The sequence below is a fragment of the Lepidochelys olivacea genome (assembly GCF_965140295.1).
Source record: "Lepidochelys olivacea isolate rLepOli2 genome assembly, chromosome: 3".
NCBI classification, from domain to species: domain Eukaryota; kingdom Metazoa; phylum Chordata; order Testudines; family Cheloniidae; genus Lepidochelys; species Lepidochelys olivacea.
The window spans coordinates 130,820,990-130,841,739 of NC_140413.1; the positions used below are offsets into that span (position 1 = coordinate 130,820,990).

The window sequence follows — 20,750 nt, forward strand, 5'->3', positions numbered from 1 at the left end:
GGATCTGGCATCCTGCACCCCTTCTCACACCCCAAACCTCTGCCCTGAGCCCCCTCCCTCTTAGTTAAGCAGCATTTTTCACTTACCAGCACTCCCTCTCCCCCCACCCCCTTCCCCCAGCATGCCGAATGAAACAGCTTTTACTATATTATTATTATTTTGGCATTTTTAAGGACACGGCTTCAGGTTAGTTTAGATATTGTTACCTCAGAAATGGTATGCACATTGAATAGCTGATATCCCAAGGGGATGATGTGAAATCAATTTATTCAGTTGACTTCACTCAGCCTATTTTCAACCCATTTCTCCATTCAATTAATCCAATTTTTTTCTTGCAACAGTTGCTATGAGAGGAAAGATGGAAATAAATTGTGCTGTACATTCCCTTTAGTTTGCCATTCTGACTGACATTTGGCTATCTCTGCTGCTTTATATGATGCTGGAGCTGAATGCCTTCTGTTTTCCTTCTTAAGGATGTTTGCTTTCCTTGTTCCTTCTAAAGAAGAGGCATTTTATGTCAGCGCTGTTGAGATTGAGTCAGCATCTTAGTATAAACCTAGAACTCCAGATCACTCCGTTGGAGTAAAATGCATACATGTAACCATAAGAGGGTTTGTCTGTATTCCTCTTTATCAGCTAGATCTAGCAATTTCTGTGTCCTCTGAAAGCTGTTTTTGTCCAACAGGACTATGCAACAGCTCATGAAGACTTTCAGCGCTCCTTGGAACTGAACAAAAACCAGCCTGTAGCTATTCTATACAAAGGCTTAACCTTTTTCCATAGAGGACTTCTGAAGGTAAATTTGTTTTTAAATATCCACTTACAGAACAATGCCTTTAATATTAAAGTTACTTCTATAAAATATTCTAGCTATTGTAGAAATTCTGTAGGTGTCCTTGTTTTTTCTCATGCCTGAGATAAATCATCATACCAAACCTTTTTAGGCTCTGTTAAATCCAGTGGCACTTCTTGGTTCACTGAAAATATATCTGATGCATCATAGTGACATGTAGATATCAGATACTCTCACTGGAACGCATGTGAATGATGGAATATATGATGTCAAATAGGGACAGATTTTCAAAAGTGCTTGCCACCCAGGGGCTGACACTGAAAATGTGTCCAGTTAAGTTCAAAATTTCTTTCTATCAAATGAAAAAGAATGCCTAGGAATATTGGCAAGGAAGGGGGCTGGAGAGGAAAACAGTGGTAGCTTCCTTACCTCATGGATTAGGAGAGGGTAAGGAGGGATCCTCTCCAGGTAGCCAGTGCGGATTTTTACATGTGCATTTCATGTATGTCAAACTTGAAACTCTCATGCATACATTATGGAAGGGAAAAGCCATGTGCCTCCAAAGACTCGAAACAGAAGGCAAATAACTCCCCTTCACACAAAATGGATTTTCTAAAAATCACATGATTTTGGAGGTCTGACTCAGATTTTTTGAGTGGTTGAGGTTAACAATACTGGATCTGTTCCTAACTTACTGGAGTGGGGGGAGCTGCTGGTGCTTTTTTCTCAGGGTTCCTCCCTTCCTAGTCCATCTCCCGGCTGCTGCTTGTTTTCCCCTATACTTTTTCCATTCCTGAACTTTCAATCAAAAATCAGGAAAGAGAAGATTAAGGACCTTAAGTGGTCAGGCTGTCTATTGTAAATCTTATCTTAAAGTAGCACGGGGGCCCTTGGTAGTGAACTAGATCCCCAGTGTAGTGCTGACATGAGAGAAACGTGCTACCTACTGAATCACCGGCACACTGGGTTACCATTGGTGCACTTCTATCCAAATTGTGATCTAAACGCACCCTGATTAATTTGAGACTTGATGAGATAGATCCTGGAGTGGATGCATGATTGTAATTAGTGCAGTAACTGAATTCTTAACACACTCAAACTAGAATTGAAATACTGTAATTTGCTGGTTCTGTCGTTTACCTGTTCTCTAATTCAGAACACTTATATTCATTTGTTTAAATCCCACCCTTGCCTCAGGGCTTAGTGGGCCTTAAGTTCTTCTACTGACTAAAGTCCTGCCTGTGCTGTTTGTCATTTAGTAAAGCATTAAACTAAGAAGTATCAAGAGAATTAATTTGAGTCCTAGTTAATGAGCTATGAGTCTGAGGTTTAGGTTAATGAAGTCTGGACCATATAAAGTAATTTGAACTCCAACTGACATGGCTGTGCCAACAAAAACCCTACTGTAGATCAGCAAAAAAAGATTATTTTGCCAGTGTAGCTTATTTCATTTGGGCAATTAGTTTAAGCTATACCAGCGGTAGAACTCTTTTGCCAGTATAAGTTGCATCTCCATGAGTGCAATATACTGGTATATCTATCCTGGCAGACTGGTTTAAGTGTAGACTAGGCATTAATTCCCTCTGTAGGGCTTTGAGCCGGAATCTGTAACCACTTGAACGTAGGGCAGAATACATCAGAACAATAAGAGGGGCAGGGCTGTGAAGTGAGTCTGCCTGTAAAAGTTAAAAGGGGTGTTGTAAATGATGTGGGGAGGGGGGATCTGGAGAAAGGAAGGATGGCTTTGTAGTTAAGGCATTGGACTGAATCTCAGGAGAAGAGTTCTGTCCCTCGCTCCATGTGGTATTGGGAGAGTCACTTACTTCATAGCTTAGTATAGCCATAAAAAGGATTATAGCTTTCTTAGTTTTGTGATTTGTAGCACAAACTACTATAATATTTTACTTGTACATTTTTGGATTTTGTAATGTATAATGCCTTGGTCAAACTTTCCACAGGTCTTACGTAACAGCACAAAATCGTTAGTAATTATTGAATTACTGTACTTTAAATTCAAAGTTATAGAATTTAACTTTAGACAGGGATAATTAATGACAGCTAATTATGATGTCTACTTTTGTTTTATGTAGGAAGCTATTGAATCATTCAAAGAAGCCCTGAAGCAGAAAGCTGATTTCATAGATGCATATAAGAGTCTGGGACAGGCCTATAGGTAAGCACGTTCAGAAATAGCTTTTTAATAGCACAGGCTTAAAGCCTCTAGCACACTTTCAACACTACATATCAATAAAAATAACACAATAGTCTTTAATCATAGATTTGTTTCTCTATATTTTGATGTGTTATTGTTGATTGTTATCAGTAGCATGGACTTCAGGGTTGAGCTCAATATAAATAATACAAAGGCCAAGAGGTTTTAATATAAATCCAAAGTGAACAGGTCTCTTAAGGTATATCTACACTGCAGTCAGAGATTTGATTGCAGCTTGGGTAGGTATACCCATGCTAGCTTTAATCTAGTGAGCACAGCTAAAAATAGCAGTGAAGATGTGGTGTTGGGGCCCCTGAATGAGCTAGCAATGCAAGCATGTACCCAGGAGGGTTTGCGTAGTCCATGCTTCCATGTCTTCACTGCTATTTTAGCCCTTGCTAGCTAGATTAAAGCTGACACGAGTATATCTACCCAAGCTGCAATCACACTTCCAATTGCCATGTACACATACGCCTTAGGCCCTCATTTACCTGATCTTTGGGTTCTATCAGTACCATAGTTGAAACATATCCTCAAGTGATATTGTATGAAAGGGGGGTAAACATTATGAACCACAGTTTACTATCTTACTCTCATAATAAGAACTTGCTAGATAGTTTCTGAAATAATATTTAGACAGCAATGAGTGGTTTTTGCATGTTTAAGTTTTGACTTAATTATATAGTGCCACAAGTGTGATAGATGCTATATTAATTAATATAAACACAGGGTCTCTGCCCTTAAGTATTTGCAATCTAAATATTTACACTAAAACTGGGAAGTAATTATTTTTAAAAACCAACCTGTTGTTTTTTGCTTTAAGTATCGGCAAAATAAATTCTTTTTGAAAAACCTAATGTATTTAAATTGCACTCTTATTCAGGAGTTAGGTAATGGGTCACTCTTTAGTTTTGCTTTTAATAATGATATTGAAATGACAAGAAGAGAACTTGACTTTGTTTATTAAGGCTTTGAATTTGTGTGTCTTTAAAAAGGTGATCTACAGATAATAACTAGGAAGAAAAGCAGTTGTGGATAGGTTATATATTTTAAAAAATGAATAATACATAAACCAGTCATCACCCTGACTACTATGCCTGTATACTGTATTCCTTCTCTTCCCCACAGCTCTCTGTACTTCGTCAGTTTTTTCTTTCATATTTTGGACTATTATGTTTGGAAAACACCTACATTATGTGATTGGTGCTGCTGCAATATAAATTGTTGCCTGTAATCTAAATTTGGCCCCCTGGCAATATGTATTATAATATAGTCTTGAATAACATGATCACCTACTATTTTTTTCTACAGGACCCCTGCCTCATTTTGTGCACAGGATGGACTGTGCTTGTTGACTGTGTACCTATTCACAAGTTTTTATCCTTATAATTCAGTCTGTTATTTGCCTATGCCTTATTTACCACAGCATCTAAACCTTGCACTGAGTATGCAATTATTAGTTCTTCAAGGGTTTTCTGTGACACTCATCACTGTAGTATGGATGCTTCACAGATGTGAATTCACTGATCTTCACAACATCCCTTTGAAGGAAGAAGTGGGGATTTTTATTCCTGTTCTATACATGGAGAATGGAAGCAAAAATTGTCAAATGTCTCGTATGTTTGGGTGCCCAGTTTAAGGATCCTAGGGCCTGACTTTTTCAGAGAATTCACAGTTACCAACCCCAAAAATCATGAGTCAAACCCCCCAAAATCATGAGATTATTTTTTAAAAGATTATGTTGTGAGTTTGATCTGTCATTTTTGAACTCACTGCCCAATGTGTGGGTGTGACAGTTAGCATTGCCAGCTTTCCCTGATTTGAGGAAGGTGATTTTGGCCACCACTGCAGGAGCTTTTACTGTGTCCCTGATGCTGGAAGCTCTGCACCATCTCCCTAATCCCAAAATTCTAATTTAACTGTCCCTCCATCTGTCCACCCCCCATCCCTCCCAGCCCAGCAATTCATTATCCAACCCTCTCAGCCCTCGCATCAGTTCCGTCTTCTCCCATCTCCTACATCTACTGCTCCTGCAGGTTCATGATTCTTCTATGCCTGGAGTGGGGGCAGGTCCTGGGGCTCTCTCCCTTCCCAGTCCTTGTGTTGTAGGGATAGAGAGGGGAAGGAGGAGGAGCAGAGGGAAGATTGATCCATCTTTCACCACAGGGAGGAGGAAGCAGAGCCCTTGCACTGCTGGTCTGTGTGTGCCCTTCTGTGAGAAAGGTGTAGACTGCTCCTTCTCCCTTCTCTCTACTTGTGTGAGCGGAGCAGAGAGAGATCTGCGTTCTCCTATAGCTGTTTCCCAGGAGGTAGGTAGCCAATAAGAGGATGTGGGGGCCCTTGCACTAGGCAGGGTTGAAATTCAGGAGAGGGATGGAGCTTCTTGCATCATTGTGAGGCTGGTTCAACCCCCAGCCAAAATTGTGTTACGTGTGAAGAAATTGCAAGAGTTGGTGACACTGGAATATTTAACATTTCATAGCCCTTTTAAATGTTCATAACACAGGTCCCATTGACTTAATTTACATTTATTAATGCTTAGCACAGGTACAAATCAGACCCCAGGGCCTCAAGTTGGGAACCCAGAAAATGAGGAACACACAATTAGTGACCACCTGTGAAAAGCTTGGTGTATGTGATTTCTTCAGAGTCACGTTGGAATTCTGTGGCAGAGTAGGGATAGAATCCTGTTCTCCAGGATGGCCTTCAGCTGTCTTCACCATGAGATGCTTCTTTCTCTTCCTACCGTCCCTGCCTCATTCATTACACATCTTCCAACTTCTGCAACAAATGTGGCAAGGATCCTACAGAAAAAAGCCTCCTTCATTGTGCACTCTTGCTTCATTCCCTGAGCACCATTCATCCTGTCCACTGAATAAATAAGGCAGAGGTGCTGCAGGGAAAAAAGTATGATTATCATGTAATTCAAGACTGTATGCACAAGGAGGCAGAATTAACAATTGCACAAGCAACCTTATAATAGCATATTTTAAAAAAATAGCCTATTAAGGTTATGTCGTGGATGTCTCAAAATGGACAAGGTAGGGTGGTATTTCAGCACATTAAGTTCATACTTTTGTCTTTCTTGCCAAGCACAGACCCAATGCAATCACCAGTGCCTTGGTGCACATCTAATCATGCACTTTCCTGGTAACATCATACCCACCATGCCTGAGTGCTAGAGCCTGCCTGTAAGGCAAGTCCTGTTTTATTTTCCCCAGTAGTGTGTGTGTAAATCTGAATCCATTAAGATACACAATATTAACTTTTTGAAAAGTAACCTCTTTATTCTTGAGGAGGTTTTTCAGCACAAATATTGCTTTCTTTTCTAATATAGGCAGGCTCCGTCAATGGGGGGTTTGGCAACTGTTAGCAAAATGGATGTTGGGATATGTAAGTGACGGGAGCTGGCAGTCATGGGTATGCGGCAGAGTTGTTTCATTTCTTATTCAGGTCTGCTAATTTAAAGTTTAGCAAATTTTAAAAACACGCCAAATGTGTCTCTCAAGTCACTTGGAAAACAAAGCTTTATTTGCCAACATTTTTCAAACAGTATTTGCAGATCACCTTTTAAGCTAAAGATTAGATCATAAATGTATAGAATATTTTTAAGGACAGAAGGGGTTCATTGTGATGATCTAATCTGACTGCCTACATAACACAAATCTTAAAATATCACCCAGTAATTCCTGCATCAAGTTCAATAACTTGTGGTTGAAATAGACCGTATCTTTTTTCAGATCATCTGCTTTTGAAAAGGCTTTTGAATATGAACATTAATCAGTTAATGAACCAGCTTAAAAAACATAAACTAGTTCTTCTGCTTGGTAATTGCATGTGCTTTGATTCTTTATTTTTAGTGCTGCTATCTTAAATGTGCGTGGTTGATTGGAACTCATTTAGTATATTAAAATTGGATACTGTAAATGTAATTCAGAATCTTTGGTTTTACATGCCAGTTTTATCAAAAGGATATTAATTTTATTTTTAAAACTATATCATGTTCTGTTGGCTGTATCTACTTCTGAAATTAAATAATTCTAAACATAATGATCAGTTTGGCCACTAACTGAAAATTGGCACATGTTTTTTCAATTGGCAGCTTCTGAAAGACACAAAATTTACCTACACTTCTGAATCCATCCTTATAAATAGCTTTTTTTTGAGGGGGAGGGATATCAGCTGGACTGCTTCAGTTGTATCTTGTTCAAGGGTGCTCATTGTAGGAGGCTTTCATTCTTGTTTTTTCTGAGAAAGTACTGTTCAGGAAATGCATGAAGTTTCATAGTCAGTCAGTGGTTAATGCCCACAAAATTGTGTGAATCCAGGGTCTAGTGCAGGGGTCTCAAACTCAAATGACCACGAGGGCCACATGAGGACTAGTACATTGGCCCAAGGGCTGCACCACTGACCCCCTGCCCCCGCTGCCCCGCCCCTACTCCATCCCTTCCGTGAGGCCCCATCCCTGCCCCACCTCTTCCCATCCCTTCCCTGAAATCCCCATCCCAACTCCACCCCCTCCCTGTCCCCGAGGGCTGCGGCAGGGGAGCTCAGAGCAGGGAGTTGGGGTGCAGGAGGGGTGTGGGGTGCGGCAGGGGGTTCAGCTGCAGGAGGGTTTCGGGGGGTGGGTCTGGCGTGGCGCGCATCGTGGGCAGGGCAGGCTCCCTGCCTGCCTGTCTGCCTGCCCTCCCTGCCCCCACGCCGCTTCGGGAAGCAGCCAGGACCTGGGGGGCACAGGGGCCTGTGTGTTGCCCTGGCCGCTCCTCCAGGTACCTCCCCCGAAGCTCCCATTGGCCACGGTTCCCCATTCCCGGCCAATGGGAGCTTTGGGGGAGGTACCTGGAGGAGCGGCCAGGGAAACATACAGACCCTTGTGCCCCCCCTCCCCCAAGTCCCGGCTGCTTCCCGGAGCGGTGTGGGGGCAGGGCAGGCAGGCAGGGAGCCTGCCCTGCCCCTGGTGCGCACCGGGCCAGAGTTGCTCTAGGTAAATGCTGTGGGGGCGGGGGTGCAGAAAATAATCGTGTTTGAGACCCCTGGTCTAGTGGGATTCTATATCCAAGAGTAGATTCTTTAAGTGAAGAATTGTTAACAATAGTTTGGTTGTCACTGCTCAATAAGTTGCAGAACTCTTACCTTAGTCAAAGAAATTGTCCCTAATGTGATTTAAAAAAAAAAACAGCCCGAGCTATATCATATCTTTTCTTAATATCTTGAAAATTATTTGGTGAAAAGGTAAGTTTGTATGTTCACCACTGCTTTTTATGTTCCTCACTTATGACTTTATGGAATTACCTAGGGAACTTGGTAACTTTGATGCTGCCACAGAGAGTTTCCAGAAGGCTTTGTTGCTAAATCAAAATCATGTTCAGACGTTACAGCTCAGGGGAATGATGCTTTACCATCATGGTAGCCTAGACGAGGCACTGAAGAATTTTAAGGTAAGCACAGGTAGACCTTAAAGATCCATACTAAATTAAGGATTGATATTTTTTAATTAGACCTAATGCTTATCAAATTACAGTTAAAATGAAACACAATAATATTATCTTCCACATTCTGAATATGAATGAAAATTTGTATTGCAAGTAAAATACAATTCTGTATACAATCTCTGTTTTGTAAGTATGATTTGTAGTCTTACAATTAGTGAATGATGAACCAGTTCTGGCATGGGAGGGAAGTGAGACATTTTCCCCCAGATTTACCAATTGTTAATACTAGACTCCTAAATGGTATTTTATAAGGTTCTGAAATACTCATATTGGTCTTATTCACTAATATTTTGGTCAGAAGTGGTACCCAAAGTTTTGAAATTCCATAAGGGGTTGGAGGGTTGTTCTCATAAGACAAGTAGCCAGTTCTGTAATCTCAAGGGTCAGATAAGCATCTGAACTTTTGGATGCTTATCTGAATCGTTTGAGTTTTCTCCATCATGAACAGTAACAGCTAACGCTTGTGTAGAGTGATCCATCTGAAATTGTAAAAACAGGTGCCTGCCCATGAGGTAGATAAATTATATTCTAATTTTGCAGATCCAGAAACTAAGGCACAGATGTTAAATGACTTGCCCAAAGTCACACAGTGAGTCATTGGCAGAGCAAGGAACAGAGCCAAGTCTAAGAATCCCTACTTCCCTATCTTAACAGGCACACTTTCCTTCTTGTTTATTTAGAACATTGTATATCTTTATGTAAATTACCATGTGTCCCTGTTTTGTAACTCAGTTTGTAGATCTTGTTGTATTTAAAAACAGCTTAAGTTTAAATAGCAAGTGCTGTATGAAGAGATGCAGATAACCCATGGGTGTTTAATATATCCATATAATCAGAGAATTTTGTTTTGGTGTACCAAATTCTAAAGTATGCAGTTGTCTAGCATTATGCTAAAACTATCATGATGTAGTGCAGAATTGACTGTAAGGTCAATAGTAGTGCAGTGTGAATTTCAGACTATGATGCTTGGTGGAACAGAAGAACTGATGGTGGATACATTGTATAAAGTTGCATCTTAAGAAAAATGTCTCCTATTTTTAGGGTCTGTCTGCACTAGGAAATGACGTGTTACGACAATGCTGATCAACAGGGGGTTCCTTGTAGCCTCACTCATCTGGTGCTGAAAACTGTTTAGCTGCAAGTGCAGCTTCAACAAAATCACTTGGTTACCGAAAATGTGATCAAGATCAAGTTTCACGAGCACTGTTACATTTTGTGTAATGGTGCTGAAAATATTTTTCTCCACCTTAGCTAGCAATTAATTAAAGTGTTTTTAACATCAGTTGAAGAAAAGTCATTGGGAAAACAGTTGCTGACAACTTTTGAAAGTAAAAGACCATTCCCTGGTGTCGACCTTTCGAATAAAGAGCTTAGTAATGTATATTAGACTGTTCCAAGATATCCAGGTTAATTTTTGTATTTATTGACTTATTTCTTTAATCTTCTAGAGATGTCTTCAGCTAGAGCCATATAATGAAGTATGCCAGTATATGAAAGGTCTCAGTCATGTTGCAATGGGGCAATTTTATGAAGGCATAAAAGCTCAGACTAAAGTTATGTTAAATGATCCACTACCAGGCCAGAAGGCTAGCCCAGAGTACCTAAAAGTGAAATACCTCCGAGGTAAGTTATGGTTACGCAGGGCTGGGGGGAATCCTTTGACACAGGATTAAAATTGCCTAAGTGTTAGTCATTCATGGAAAACTATTGTTAAATAAGATGTATTTATTCACCTGAGTGCTGTGTTGAGTGAGCTGTCTTCACAAGTGTCTTGGTGCTTGTTTGTTCAGAGCTAAAACCCAGGACCAGAAATCAAACTTGGGTCTTGGTTAAGTAGTGAAAGTAACTATGGTACCACTTAACTGACCTAGACTTTTAACAATTTAGCTAGGATCAAGTTTAATATTGATTAATTTAGTAAAGTATTTATCTTAAATCTCTTAACAAATATATAATCCTGTTTTAAATTCTTATTTGGGGGTAAATAACTGTTGGCCAAGAACAAAAATGACACTTATTTGTATTGTTTTTCTTGACCTCTGCAGAATATTCTCGATATTTGCATGCACATCTTGATACCCCTCTTACTGAATATAATGTAGATACAGATCTTCCTGGAAACTTTAAGGACCATTGGGCCAAAAACCTTCCCTTTTTAATAGAAGACTATGAAGAACAGCCAGGATTGCAGCCACATATAAAGTGAGTGGTTTTTAGACAGACCATTTAGAGTATTCCTGGTAGGATTTTTTTCAAAAAGGGGCACCTGAGAGTTAATTTATCACACATGGTTAACTTAGCCTGTCTGAAGCCCACAGAAGATGCCTGGAGCCCACAGAAAATGTTTGGCACTTTTTAAGTTCAGAGTGGCTGCAAATGCTTGATTTAGCTCACTAAAAAAGAGGCAGAATCAGAACTTGGTCAAAATGATCTTCTCTAGTTCCAAGTAATTCAGTAAAGATAATTCAGGTTACACAGCCATGTTAACTGTTTTGTTCTTTATTTTGTCTTGGAACCTGGATTAGTAATTAGATTATAGATCACTTTAGTTTTAGAGAAACTCAAGATAGACTTCCATCTGGACATCCATCCTTAGTGTAGAAACCTCAACTTGGAGTTTCCTTACTGTTGAGTATTTAAGTTTTTTTTTTTTTTAAACTGTATAGTTTCTCAGACATTAAATATATTAATTGTAACTCTGACTTAATGAAATTCTGTCTTAGCATAATTTATGTTACATTCCACCTCTAGAGTGGTGGTAATCAGTCACAGAAGCAAAGCCTTTGTCAGAATAGGATTTAAAAGTTTAACTATCAGGGAAGTAGACCTTTTCCCCATATGAGATTTTCTTTCTCTGAAAACTAGCCTTCAGTTTTATGGTCATTTGACACAACATGGTTTAGAAACTTGTCATTTTAGGTATGTGCTCAAACTTACATTTCTTATGCATGCAAAACATCGACTGACTTCAGTGGGAGTTTTAGAGAAGGAATTACAGAATCCGACCACTAGTCTGTGTTACTCCTCATGTTTTCTTCCATGCCATAGCTCTGATCCCTATGAAATTCAGGATTAATATACACTGAGGAGATGACTCACTATAGAGCCTTGCAATTTATTAGATATCTGTTGGAAATCACTTATTCTAATAATTGAGTCTGATGGTGAAATATTGTTCCTGTTGAGATGAATGAGTTTTGCTATTGACTTCATTGGGGTCAGAATTTCACCTCGATTGTTTTGTGAGTGTATCTACAGCACGTGTGTTTTTTGGTACTGCTTTTAATTCTTTTCTGGGCTTGTGTTACTGACCACCACAAATACCGATTGTTTTTAAGCTGTTTTCAGGAGCTATCATGGCACGTGGTGGTTGATATTTACTTTGTGACATTTTTTCTTCAAGGGATGTGCTATTTCAGAATTTTGAAAGCTATAAACCTGAAGTGCAAGAACTTGTATGTGTGGCTGATCGTCTGGGTTCACTGATGCAATATGAGACGCCAGGATTCCTTCCAAATAAGAGAATGCACAGAGGTATGCGGGGGGACTCTGCATCTGGGAATGGAAATGAAAAATGTCGAGGCTTGCTTTGATAGCACTTTTAAGAGTAACAGCCGTGTTAGTCTGTATTCGCAAAAAGAAAAGGAGTACTTGTGGCACCTTAGAGACTAACCAATATATTTGAGCATGAGCTTTCGTGAGCTACAGCTCACTTCATCGGATGCATACCGTGGAAACTGCAGCAGATATTATATACACACAGAGATCATGAAACAATACCTCTTCCCACCCCCACTGTCCTGCTGGTAATAGCTTATCTAAAGTGGTCATCAAGTTGGGCCATTTCCAGCACAAATCCAGGTTTTCTCACCCTCCACCCCCCTACACACAAACTCACTCTCCTGCTGGTAATAGCCCATCCAAAGTGACAACTCTCTTCACAATGTGCATGATAATCAAGGTGGGCCATTTCCTGCACAAATCCAGGTTCCCTCACCCCCCTCCAAAAACCACACACACAAACTCACTCTCCTGCTGGTAAAAGCTCATCCAAAGTGACCACTCTCCCTACAATGTGCATGATAATCAAGGTGGGCCATTTCCAGCACAAATCCAGGTTTTCTCAGGGGGTGAGAGAACCTGGATTTGTGCAGGAAATGGCCCACCTTGATTATCATGCACATTGTGAAGAGAGTTGTCACTTTGGATGGGCTATTACCAGCAGGAGAGTGAGTTTGTGTGTAGGGGGGTGGAGGGTGAGAAAACCTGGATTTGTGCTGGAAATGGCCCAACTTGATGACCACTTTAGATAAGCTATTACCAGCAGGACAGTGGGGGTGGGAAGAGGTATTGTTTCATGATCTCTGTGTGTATATAATATCTGCTGCAGTTTCCACGGTATGCATCCGATGAAGTGAGCTGTAGCTCACGAAAGCTCATGCTCAAATAAATTGGTTAGTCTCTAAGGTGCCACAAGTACTCCTTTTCTTTTTGATAGCACTATGAGCTAATAAACTTAAGGTTGTTCTACACTGGGTACTTACATCGGCATAGCGACATCTCTCAGGGGTGTGCAAAATCCACATCCCTGAAGGATGTAGCTTTGCCAACTAACTCCTGGTGTAGACAGCACTAGGTCGATGAAGAATTCTTCCGTAGCTACAACTTATATGGGAGGTGCGTTACCTACAGTGATAAAGCTGTAGCAGTTTAAGTAAAAACATACCCTTAAAGTGATATGCAGTTGTAAAACTTTTTTCTTTACATTTCCATTCACCTGAAATGTATTAACCAAAAATGTGTAGATGTAAAATTTACAAATACCCACACTTTGTATCTTAACATGTACTTATTTTCAGAGGCATCATGGTCTAGCTCTGGACTGGAAACCATGAACTACTGGGTCTTTATACCAGCATTAACATTAACTGCTTCTGTTCCCTTGAACAGGTTCCTTAACTTGGCTGCTTCAGTTCCCTCCTGGAAAATGGAGAGTCTCTGATTGGACTAACTGGTTCTATATATTCTTTGTTGTTCAGCAATGGGGCTGGCTGCATTGGAAGTAATGCAAGCTGTACAGCGGACATGGGCAAACTCAAAAGTTCGAATGAATGGGAAAACCAGATTGATGCAGTGGAGAGATATGTTTGACATTGCTGTGAAATGGCGAAGGTAATGCTTAAGAGAAGAGAACTACTAAGCCTTACCTTGTGATATTGATGCAAATTCCTGTTAGTGGAATTTAAGACCGACTGGAACAACTGCAGGCTTTGTACTAGATGTGGAGGCAGATCTCTTCAGAATCTTAGTCCCTACTGCTTTAACTGCATCCTCACTTATGGGCTGGTCCACTGTGCAGTGTTTGCAAAGATTTTCATAAAGGGATATTTAACAACTCTTCATCCAAAGGAGGAATACTCTTGCAGGTTGAGGTCTCCTTGGTCTGCACTTGGCAGAGATTAGAGGCACTGCACTTTTTCACAAGATGAATTTGAAAAGCTAAAATAAATAAGTATTTTAAAGGAGACAGAGGGTAGTGGGATACAAATCCATCTAGCAGAACAGAGGTTGGTTATTGTAAAGTAGTTTAGACTTTTTTCACATGCAGAGGACACTTGCATTGTATTTTTTTTTCCCCCATCAGTTAATCCATTTGGACAGGGAAGTTCATTAAATAGTATAAATGCTACTGAGTTAATTGTAGGAATCAAAAAGATTTGGTATGCAGCGCATGCTTTCAAGTTCCTTTTTATAAAGAAATTTTGGGCTTTTTGTCTGAACTTTGCAAGGAAGAATAGAAACAAGTTGATAGCTTGTGATGGCACTCATTGTTTTTAAATGGGAGCCTGGATCTAACCATGTTTCTAGCCTCTGCTTTCAATTTTACTTGTTCTCAATAAGGTAAAAATAACTTGAATAGTAAGACTATTTTTGTTGTAAATTTTTTTTTTTAAAAATGTATACACTACATTTACTGAGTTATTTACAAAAATCTTACATTTTTTTCACCACTTTCTCCAACATACTGCCCCTTCCTGGGAGTTGCAATTCAGTTTGAAGAACTTTGTTCTAGATTACTGTTTCAAATGCAATCCAACTGATGACCAAAAGTTTCTGAGAAATGCACAAGGCACAGTAATTAGCACCCTTAGTGACAGTCACAGCAGAGATATAAATGAGAATCAACTATTTCATTCTTCTTTGAGTGATTGGCCACATGGATGTCACTCTTGGCACATATGTGTGTGAGATTGGATTATTTTAGTTCTTAGTGTCTATTGGGGCCATGCCTGTGCTGTAGATGGCTTTAAGCTGCCCACCCCCCCACCTGAGGGCAGAGGGCCCAACTGTCCCTCAGTTCCTTCTTACAGCCTGTGGCAGCGAAATGAAACCCTTGTAACGTCCACTCTTCGCTTTGGTTTCAGAGTAACAGCCGTGTTAGTCTGTATTCGCAAAAAGAAAAGGAGTACTTGTGGCACCTCAGAGACTAACCAATTTATTTGAGCATAAGCTTTCGTGAGCTACAGCTCACTTCATCGGATGCATACTGTGGAAACTGCAGAAGACATTATATACACAGAGACCATGAAACAATACCTCCTCCCACCCCACTCTCCTGCTGGTAATAGCTCATCCAAACTGACCACTCTCCTTACAATGTGTATGATAATCAAGGTGGGCCATTTCCAGCATAAATCCAAGTTTAACCAGAACGTCTGGGGGGGGGGGGTAGGAAAAAACAAGGGGAAATAGGCTACCTTGCATAATGACTTAGCCACTCCCAGTCTCTATTTAAGCCTAAATTAATAGTATCCAATTTGCAAATGAATTCCAATTCAGCAGTTTCTCGCTGGAGTCTGGATTTGAAGTTTTTTTGTTGTAAGATAGCGACCTTCATGTCTGTAATTGCGTGACCAGAGAGATTGAAGTGTTCTCCGACTGGTTTATGAATGTTATAATTCTTGACATCTGATTTGTGTCCATTTATTCTTTTACGTAGAGACTGTCCAGTTTGACCAATGTACATGGCAGAGGGGCATTGCTGGCACATGATGGCATATATCACATTGGTGGATGTGCAGGTGAACGAGCCTCTGATAGTGTGGCTGATGTTATTAGGCCCTGTGATGGTGTCCCCTGAATAGATATGTGGGCACAGTTGGCGAATACAGACTAACATGGCTGTTACTCTGAAACCTGTCATTATGCAAGGCACTGCATTTAGCCGTATGGAGTGGAAATCTATCAACTGCATGAAAAAACTTGTACAGATATAGACAGACATCATCTTCCTTTCCAAATGCAAACAGATGGACATCGTACCAAAAGGACTGAAGGTAAAAAATCCATTACAATCTACATACCACACAGACTATGCTGACAGCTTGTGCCACACGCTCTCAAAGAAACTGCGGAATCACCTGATCAACATCCTCTACAGCAAACAGGGAAAGATTAAGAATGAGCTCTCAAAAATGGATACTCTCATAAAAAAAACAACCTTCCACACAAACTTCCTCGTGGCTGGAATTTACTAAAACTAGACAAGCCATTTACAACGCACACTTTGCTTCTCTACAAAAGAAAAAGGACACTAAACTTTCTAAACTACTACATGCCACAAGGGGCCATAGCAATGGTTCCCTCAACCCACCTAGCAATATTGTTAACCTATCCAACTATACTCTCAGCCCAGCAGAAGCAGCTGCCCTATCTCGGGGCCTCTCCTTCTGCCCCTCCACCCCCACGAACATGATACAGTTCTGTGGTGACTTAGAATCCTATTTTCGACGTCTCTGACTCAAGGAATATTTCCAAAATACCTCTGAACAACATACTAATCCACAGAGGCCTCCCTACCAACATTACAAAAAAAAGGATTCTAGGTGGACTCCTCCTGAAGGTCGAAACAGCAGACTGGACTTCTACATAGAATGCTTCCGCCGACGTGCAAGGGCTGAAATTGTGGAAAAGCAGCATCACTTGCCCCATAACCTCAGCCGTGCAGAACACAATGCCATCCACAGCCTCAGAAACAACTCTGACATCATAATCAAAAAGGCTGACAAAGGAGGTGCTGTTGTCATCATGAATAGGTCGGAATATGAACAAGAGGCTGCTTGGCAGCTCTCCAACACCATATTCTACAAGCCATTACCCTATGATCCCACTGAGAGTTACCAAAAGCAACTACAGCATTTGCTCAAGAAACTTCCTGAAAAAGCACAAGATCAAATCCGCACAGACACACCCCTGGAACCCCGACCTGGGATATTCTATCTACTACCTGAGATCCATAAACCTGGAAATCCTGGGCGCTCCATCATCTCAGGCATTGGCACCCTGACAGCAGGATTGTCTGGCTATGTAGACTCCCTCCTCAGGCCCTACGCTACCAGCACTCCCAGCTACCTTCGAGACATCACTGACTTCCTGAGGAAACTACAATCCATCGGTGATCTTCCTGATAACACCATTCTGGCCACTATGGATGTAGAAGCCCTCTACACCAACATTCCACACAAAGATGGACAAGCTGTCAAGAACACTATCCCCGATAATGTCACGGCTAACCTGGTGGCTGAACTTTGTGACTTTGTCCTTACCCATAACTATTTTACGTTTGGGGACAATGTATACCTTCAGATCAGCGGCACTGCTATGGGTACCCGCATGGCCCCACAGTATGCCAACATTTTTATGGCTGATTTAGAACAACGCTTCCTCAGCTCTCGTCCCCTAACCCCCCTACTCTACTTGCGCTATATTGATGACATCTTCATCATCTGGACCCATGGAAAAGAAGCCCTTGAGGAATTCCACCATGATTTCAACAATTTCCATCCCACCATCAACCTCAGCCTGGTCCAGTCCACACAAGAGATCCACTTCCTGGACACTACAGTGCTAATAAACAATGGTCACATAAACACCGCCCTATACCGGAAACCTACTGGCCGCTATTCCTACTTACATGCCTCCAGCTTTCACCCTGACCACACCACACGATCCATCGTCTACAGCCAAGCTCTGCGATAGAACTGCATTTGCTCCAACCCCTCAGACAGAGACAAACACCTACAAGATCTCTATCAAGCATTCTTACAACTACAATACCCACCTGCGGCAGTGAAGAAACAGATTGATAGAGCCAGAAGAGTTCCCAGAAGTCACCTACTACAGGACAGGCCTAACAAAGAAAATAACAGAACGCCACTAGCCGTCACCTTCAGCCCCCAACTAAAACCCCTCCAACACATTATTAAGGATCTACAACCTATCCTGAAGGATGACCCAACACTCTCACAAATCTTGGGAGACAGGCCAGTCCTTGCCTACAGACAGCCCCCCAACCTGAAACAAATACTCACCAACAACCACATACCACACAACAGAACCACTAACCCAGGAACCTATCCTTGCAACAAAGCCCGTTGCCAACTGTGCCCACATATCTATTCAGGGGACACCATCACAGGGCCTAATAACATCAGCCACACTATCAGAGGCTCGTTCACCTGCACATCCACCAATGTGATATATGCCATCATGTGCCAGCAATGCCCCTCTGCCATGTACATTGGTCAAACTGGACAGTCTCTACGTAAAAGAATAAATGGACACAAATCAGATGTCAAGAATTATAACATTCATAAACCAGTTGGAGAACACTTCAATCTCTCTGGTCACGCGATTACAGACATGAAGGTCGCTATCTTACAACAAAAAAACTTCAAATCCAGACTCCAGCGAGAAACTGCTGAATTGGAATTCATTTGCAAATTGGATACTATTAATTTAGGCTTAAATAGAGACTGGGAGTGGCTAAGTCATTATGCAAGGTAGCCTATTTCCCCTTGTTTTTTCCTACCCCCCCCCGACGTTCTGGTTAAACTTGGATTTATGCTGGAAATGGCCCACCTTGATTATCATACACATTGTAGGGAGAGTGGTCACTTTGGATAAGCTATTACCAGCAGGAGAGTGAGTTTGTGTGTGTGGTTTTTGGAAGGGGAGGGGGTGAGAAAACCTGGATTTGTGCTGGAAATGGCCCAACTTGATTATCATACACATTGTAAGGAGAGTGATCACTTTAGATAAGCTATTACCAGCAGGAGAGTGGGGTGGGAGGAGGTATTGTTTCATGGTCTCTGTGTATATAATGTCTTCTGCAGTTTCCACAGTATGCATCCGATGAAGTGAGCTGTAGCTCACGAAAGCTTATGCTCAAATAAATTGGTTAGTCTTTCAGGTGCCACAAGTATTCCTACTCTTTGCTCTGTGCATTGCTAGTGTGAATTGGGATTATAGTTGGTAAAATGCATGTTGATAAAAAGAAATTGCTTTGTTAGGTAGTCCACATAGACTAGACACACCAACACCCAATGCAGGGTTGCTAGCAACACAGCAGAAGCTAAATCACCAGAATTCATTGCTTATCTCTTGTGTGATGCTTTGATGTCTCTGAATGATGAGTATTCTCAGTGCCTACTCTGCCTAGAAGAGGAACCCATCCCTGGGTGATGATCTGTATGTTGCTCCTTCTGTGTATGCACTTAGAGCTAGAGCAGCCTGCTGGAAGCTGTTCCTCCTTGGGAAATTGATACAAGCCTTCTCTGACTCAGAGAGGAAAGCTACTGCCCAGCCTCAGACATCTGGTAAGTCTTGCTCCATTAGTGCCCTGATGAGCCAAGATTTCAGTCCGAGTTTTCAGGCCACATCTACTGAAAGGCCCCATTTGTCTGCCATTATTCCAGCATTGACGTCCTCTGATGGGCAGGAGAGAGCATGGTTTTAGGGATGAGCAAAGCACAGGTCACCATCTCTGGTGCCTAGTAAGTTGAGACTTCTCATTTGTGTTGGGCTCCATCTAAGAGTCAGAAGCCTGTTAAGGCCCCTTCTGCTTTCCAGGTACTGACCACTAAGAGAACAGAAGTGGTACGTACTAAATATGTGGACTCCACTTCTCTTGGTACCAACCTTACCACTGAGCGCCTTGGTACGCAGAGTCTTGGCACCAAGTGCATCAGTACTAAAAGCCTAGTAGTACCTTCCACCTCAGTCCTGGTTGCCTTGAAACAGTATCCAGCAGTATCTACCTTGCTACCAGCTATCTTTTAGTACTAAAGCATACATGGTGCCAAATGGATTTGGTGCTGAAGTCACCTTTCTTTAAGAGATTTAAATCACCAGCTTCAGAGTTACCAGAATATCAGGCTAAGGAGGTATTCCTGGTACTGGCCTCTCCTTCAGAGGCAGGGCACTCCCAGTAGAATGGCCCCTTCCCTTGGAGGAAGTATATTACTACTACTACTACTCCTCCACCTCTGAGCATTGTAGGGACTCATCTCCCACCCATCTGCTCTCAACTCCCTGGATAGCACAGTGAGAAGCGGCAGAAAGAGGCCTGGGAGTCATAGGGAACATCCCTCCTGGAACCCCTCCAAGTGTTATTCACACCGCAGTGCATACTATGGCTAATGCAACAGCAATGAGAAAGGTTGTCATAGCTTCACTACTTGAGGGTTCCTAGGGAGTTCCAAACAACAAGCAAGGACTTACCATTTGAGAGCAACAAACTTTGGCCCTCCACTCCTTTAAAGACCTCCACTCCCTTAAAGACAGGTAACTCTACTCTCTGGGCCTCTTTTTTCCACCCCAAAAAGAAGTTAAACAAGTCAGCAACCCTTATTCAGACAGCACTTCTCTGTCCAATATTATCATCGGCCACAGAGGACTTCAGAGCTACAGAGGAAGAGAGAGATTCCACTGGAGATGGCCCTCTGTCTAGTCTTCTGCTGCCCCTCAATCTGAGGCTTCCACCAGGCAATTTCAAAAGCATGGTAGAACCACCAGAGGATATTTTGTGCTTTAGACCCCCTCCCTGCCCTTTCCACATCAACATGGCAACTGCCTCTTTTATTTCCAGGAAGGTTGGGCTAGAATCATCTTGGACCAGTTGGTCCTACAACTGGAAGCAGTGAAGGAAGTGCCCTTAGAATTTAGGGGCAGACATTTTTATTCCTGTTACTTTTTCATTCCAAAGAACCAGTAGTTGGCGACCCATCCTGGATTTTCAACATCCCAACAACTTCATTTGCTGGTTCAAGTTCAGGATGTTCACTTTGGCCTCCATAATTTTCTTGTTAGATCCTCAACGTTGGTTTGCAGCTCTTGACATGCAAAATGCGTTTCCATACATCCATTCATCCAGCCAGCTAGATATACCTGAGATTCCTGGTAGAAACATCTA

The 20,750-nt window shown here is 41.6% G+C and overlaps 1 protein-coding gene across 2 annotated transcripts in view; it reads left to right on the forward strand.

Annotated features, from left to right (window-relative positions):
• Positions 1–20,750, forward strand: part of TTC13 (tetratricopeptide repeat domain 13) — a 97,425-nt gene that overhangs the window by 47,191 nt on the left and 29,484 nt on the right. For both annotated transcript variants that reach the window (XM_084622887.1, XM_084622888.1), the window contains exons 8-14: positions 686–796; positions 2,884–2,966; positions 8,302–8,443; positions 9,946–10,120; positions 10,543–10,699; positions 11,901–12,031; positions 13,537–13,669. In XM_084622887.1, the coding sequence (XP_084479013.1) occupies positions 686–796; positions 2,884–2,966; positions 8,302–8,443; positions 9,946–10,120; positions 10,543–10,699; positions 11,901–12,031; positions 13,537–13,669 (932 nt within the window). The remainder of the gene's footprint in view (positions 1–685; positions 797–2,883; positions 2,967–8,301; positions 8,444–9,945; positions 10,121–10,542; positions 10,700–11,900; positions 12,032–13,536; positions 13,670–20,750) is intronic.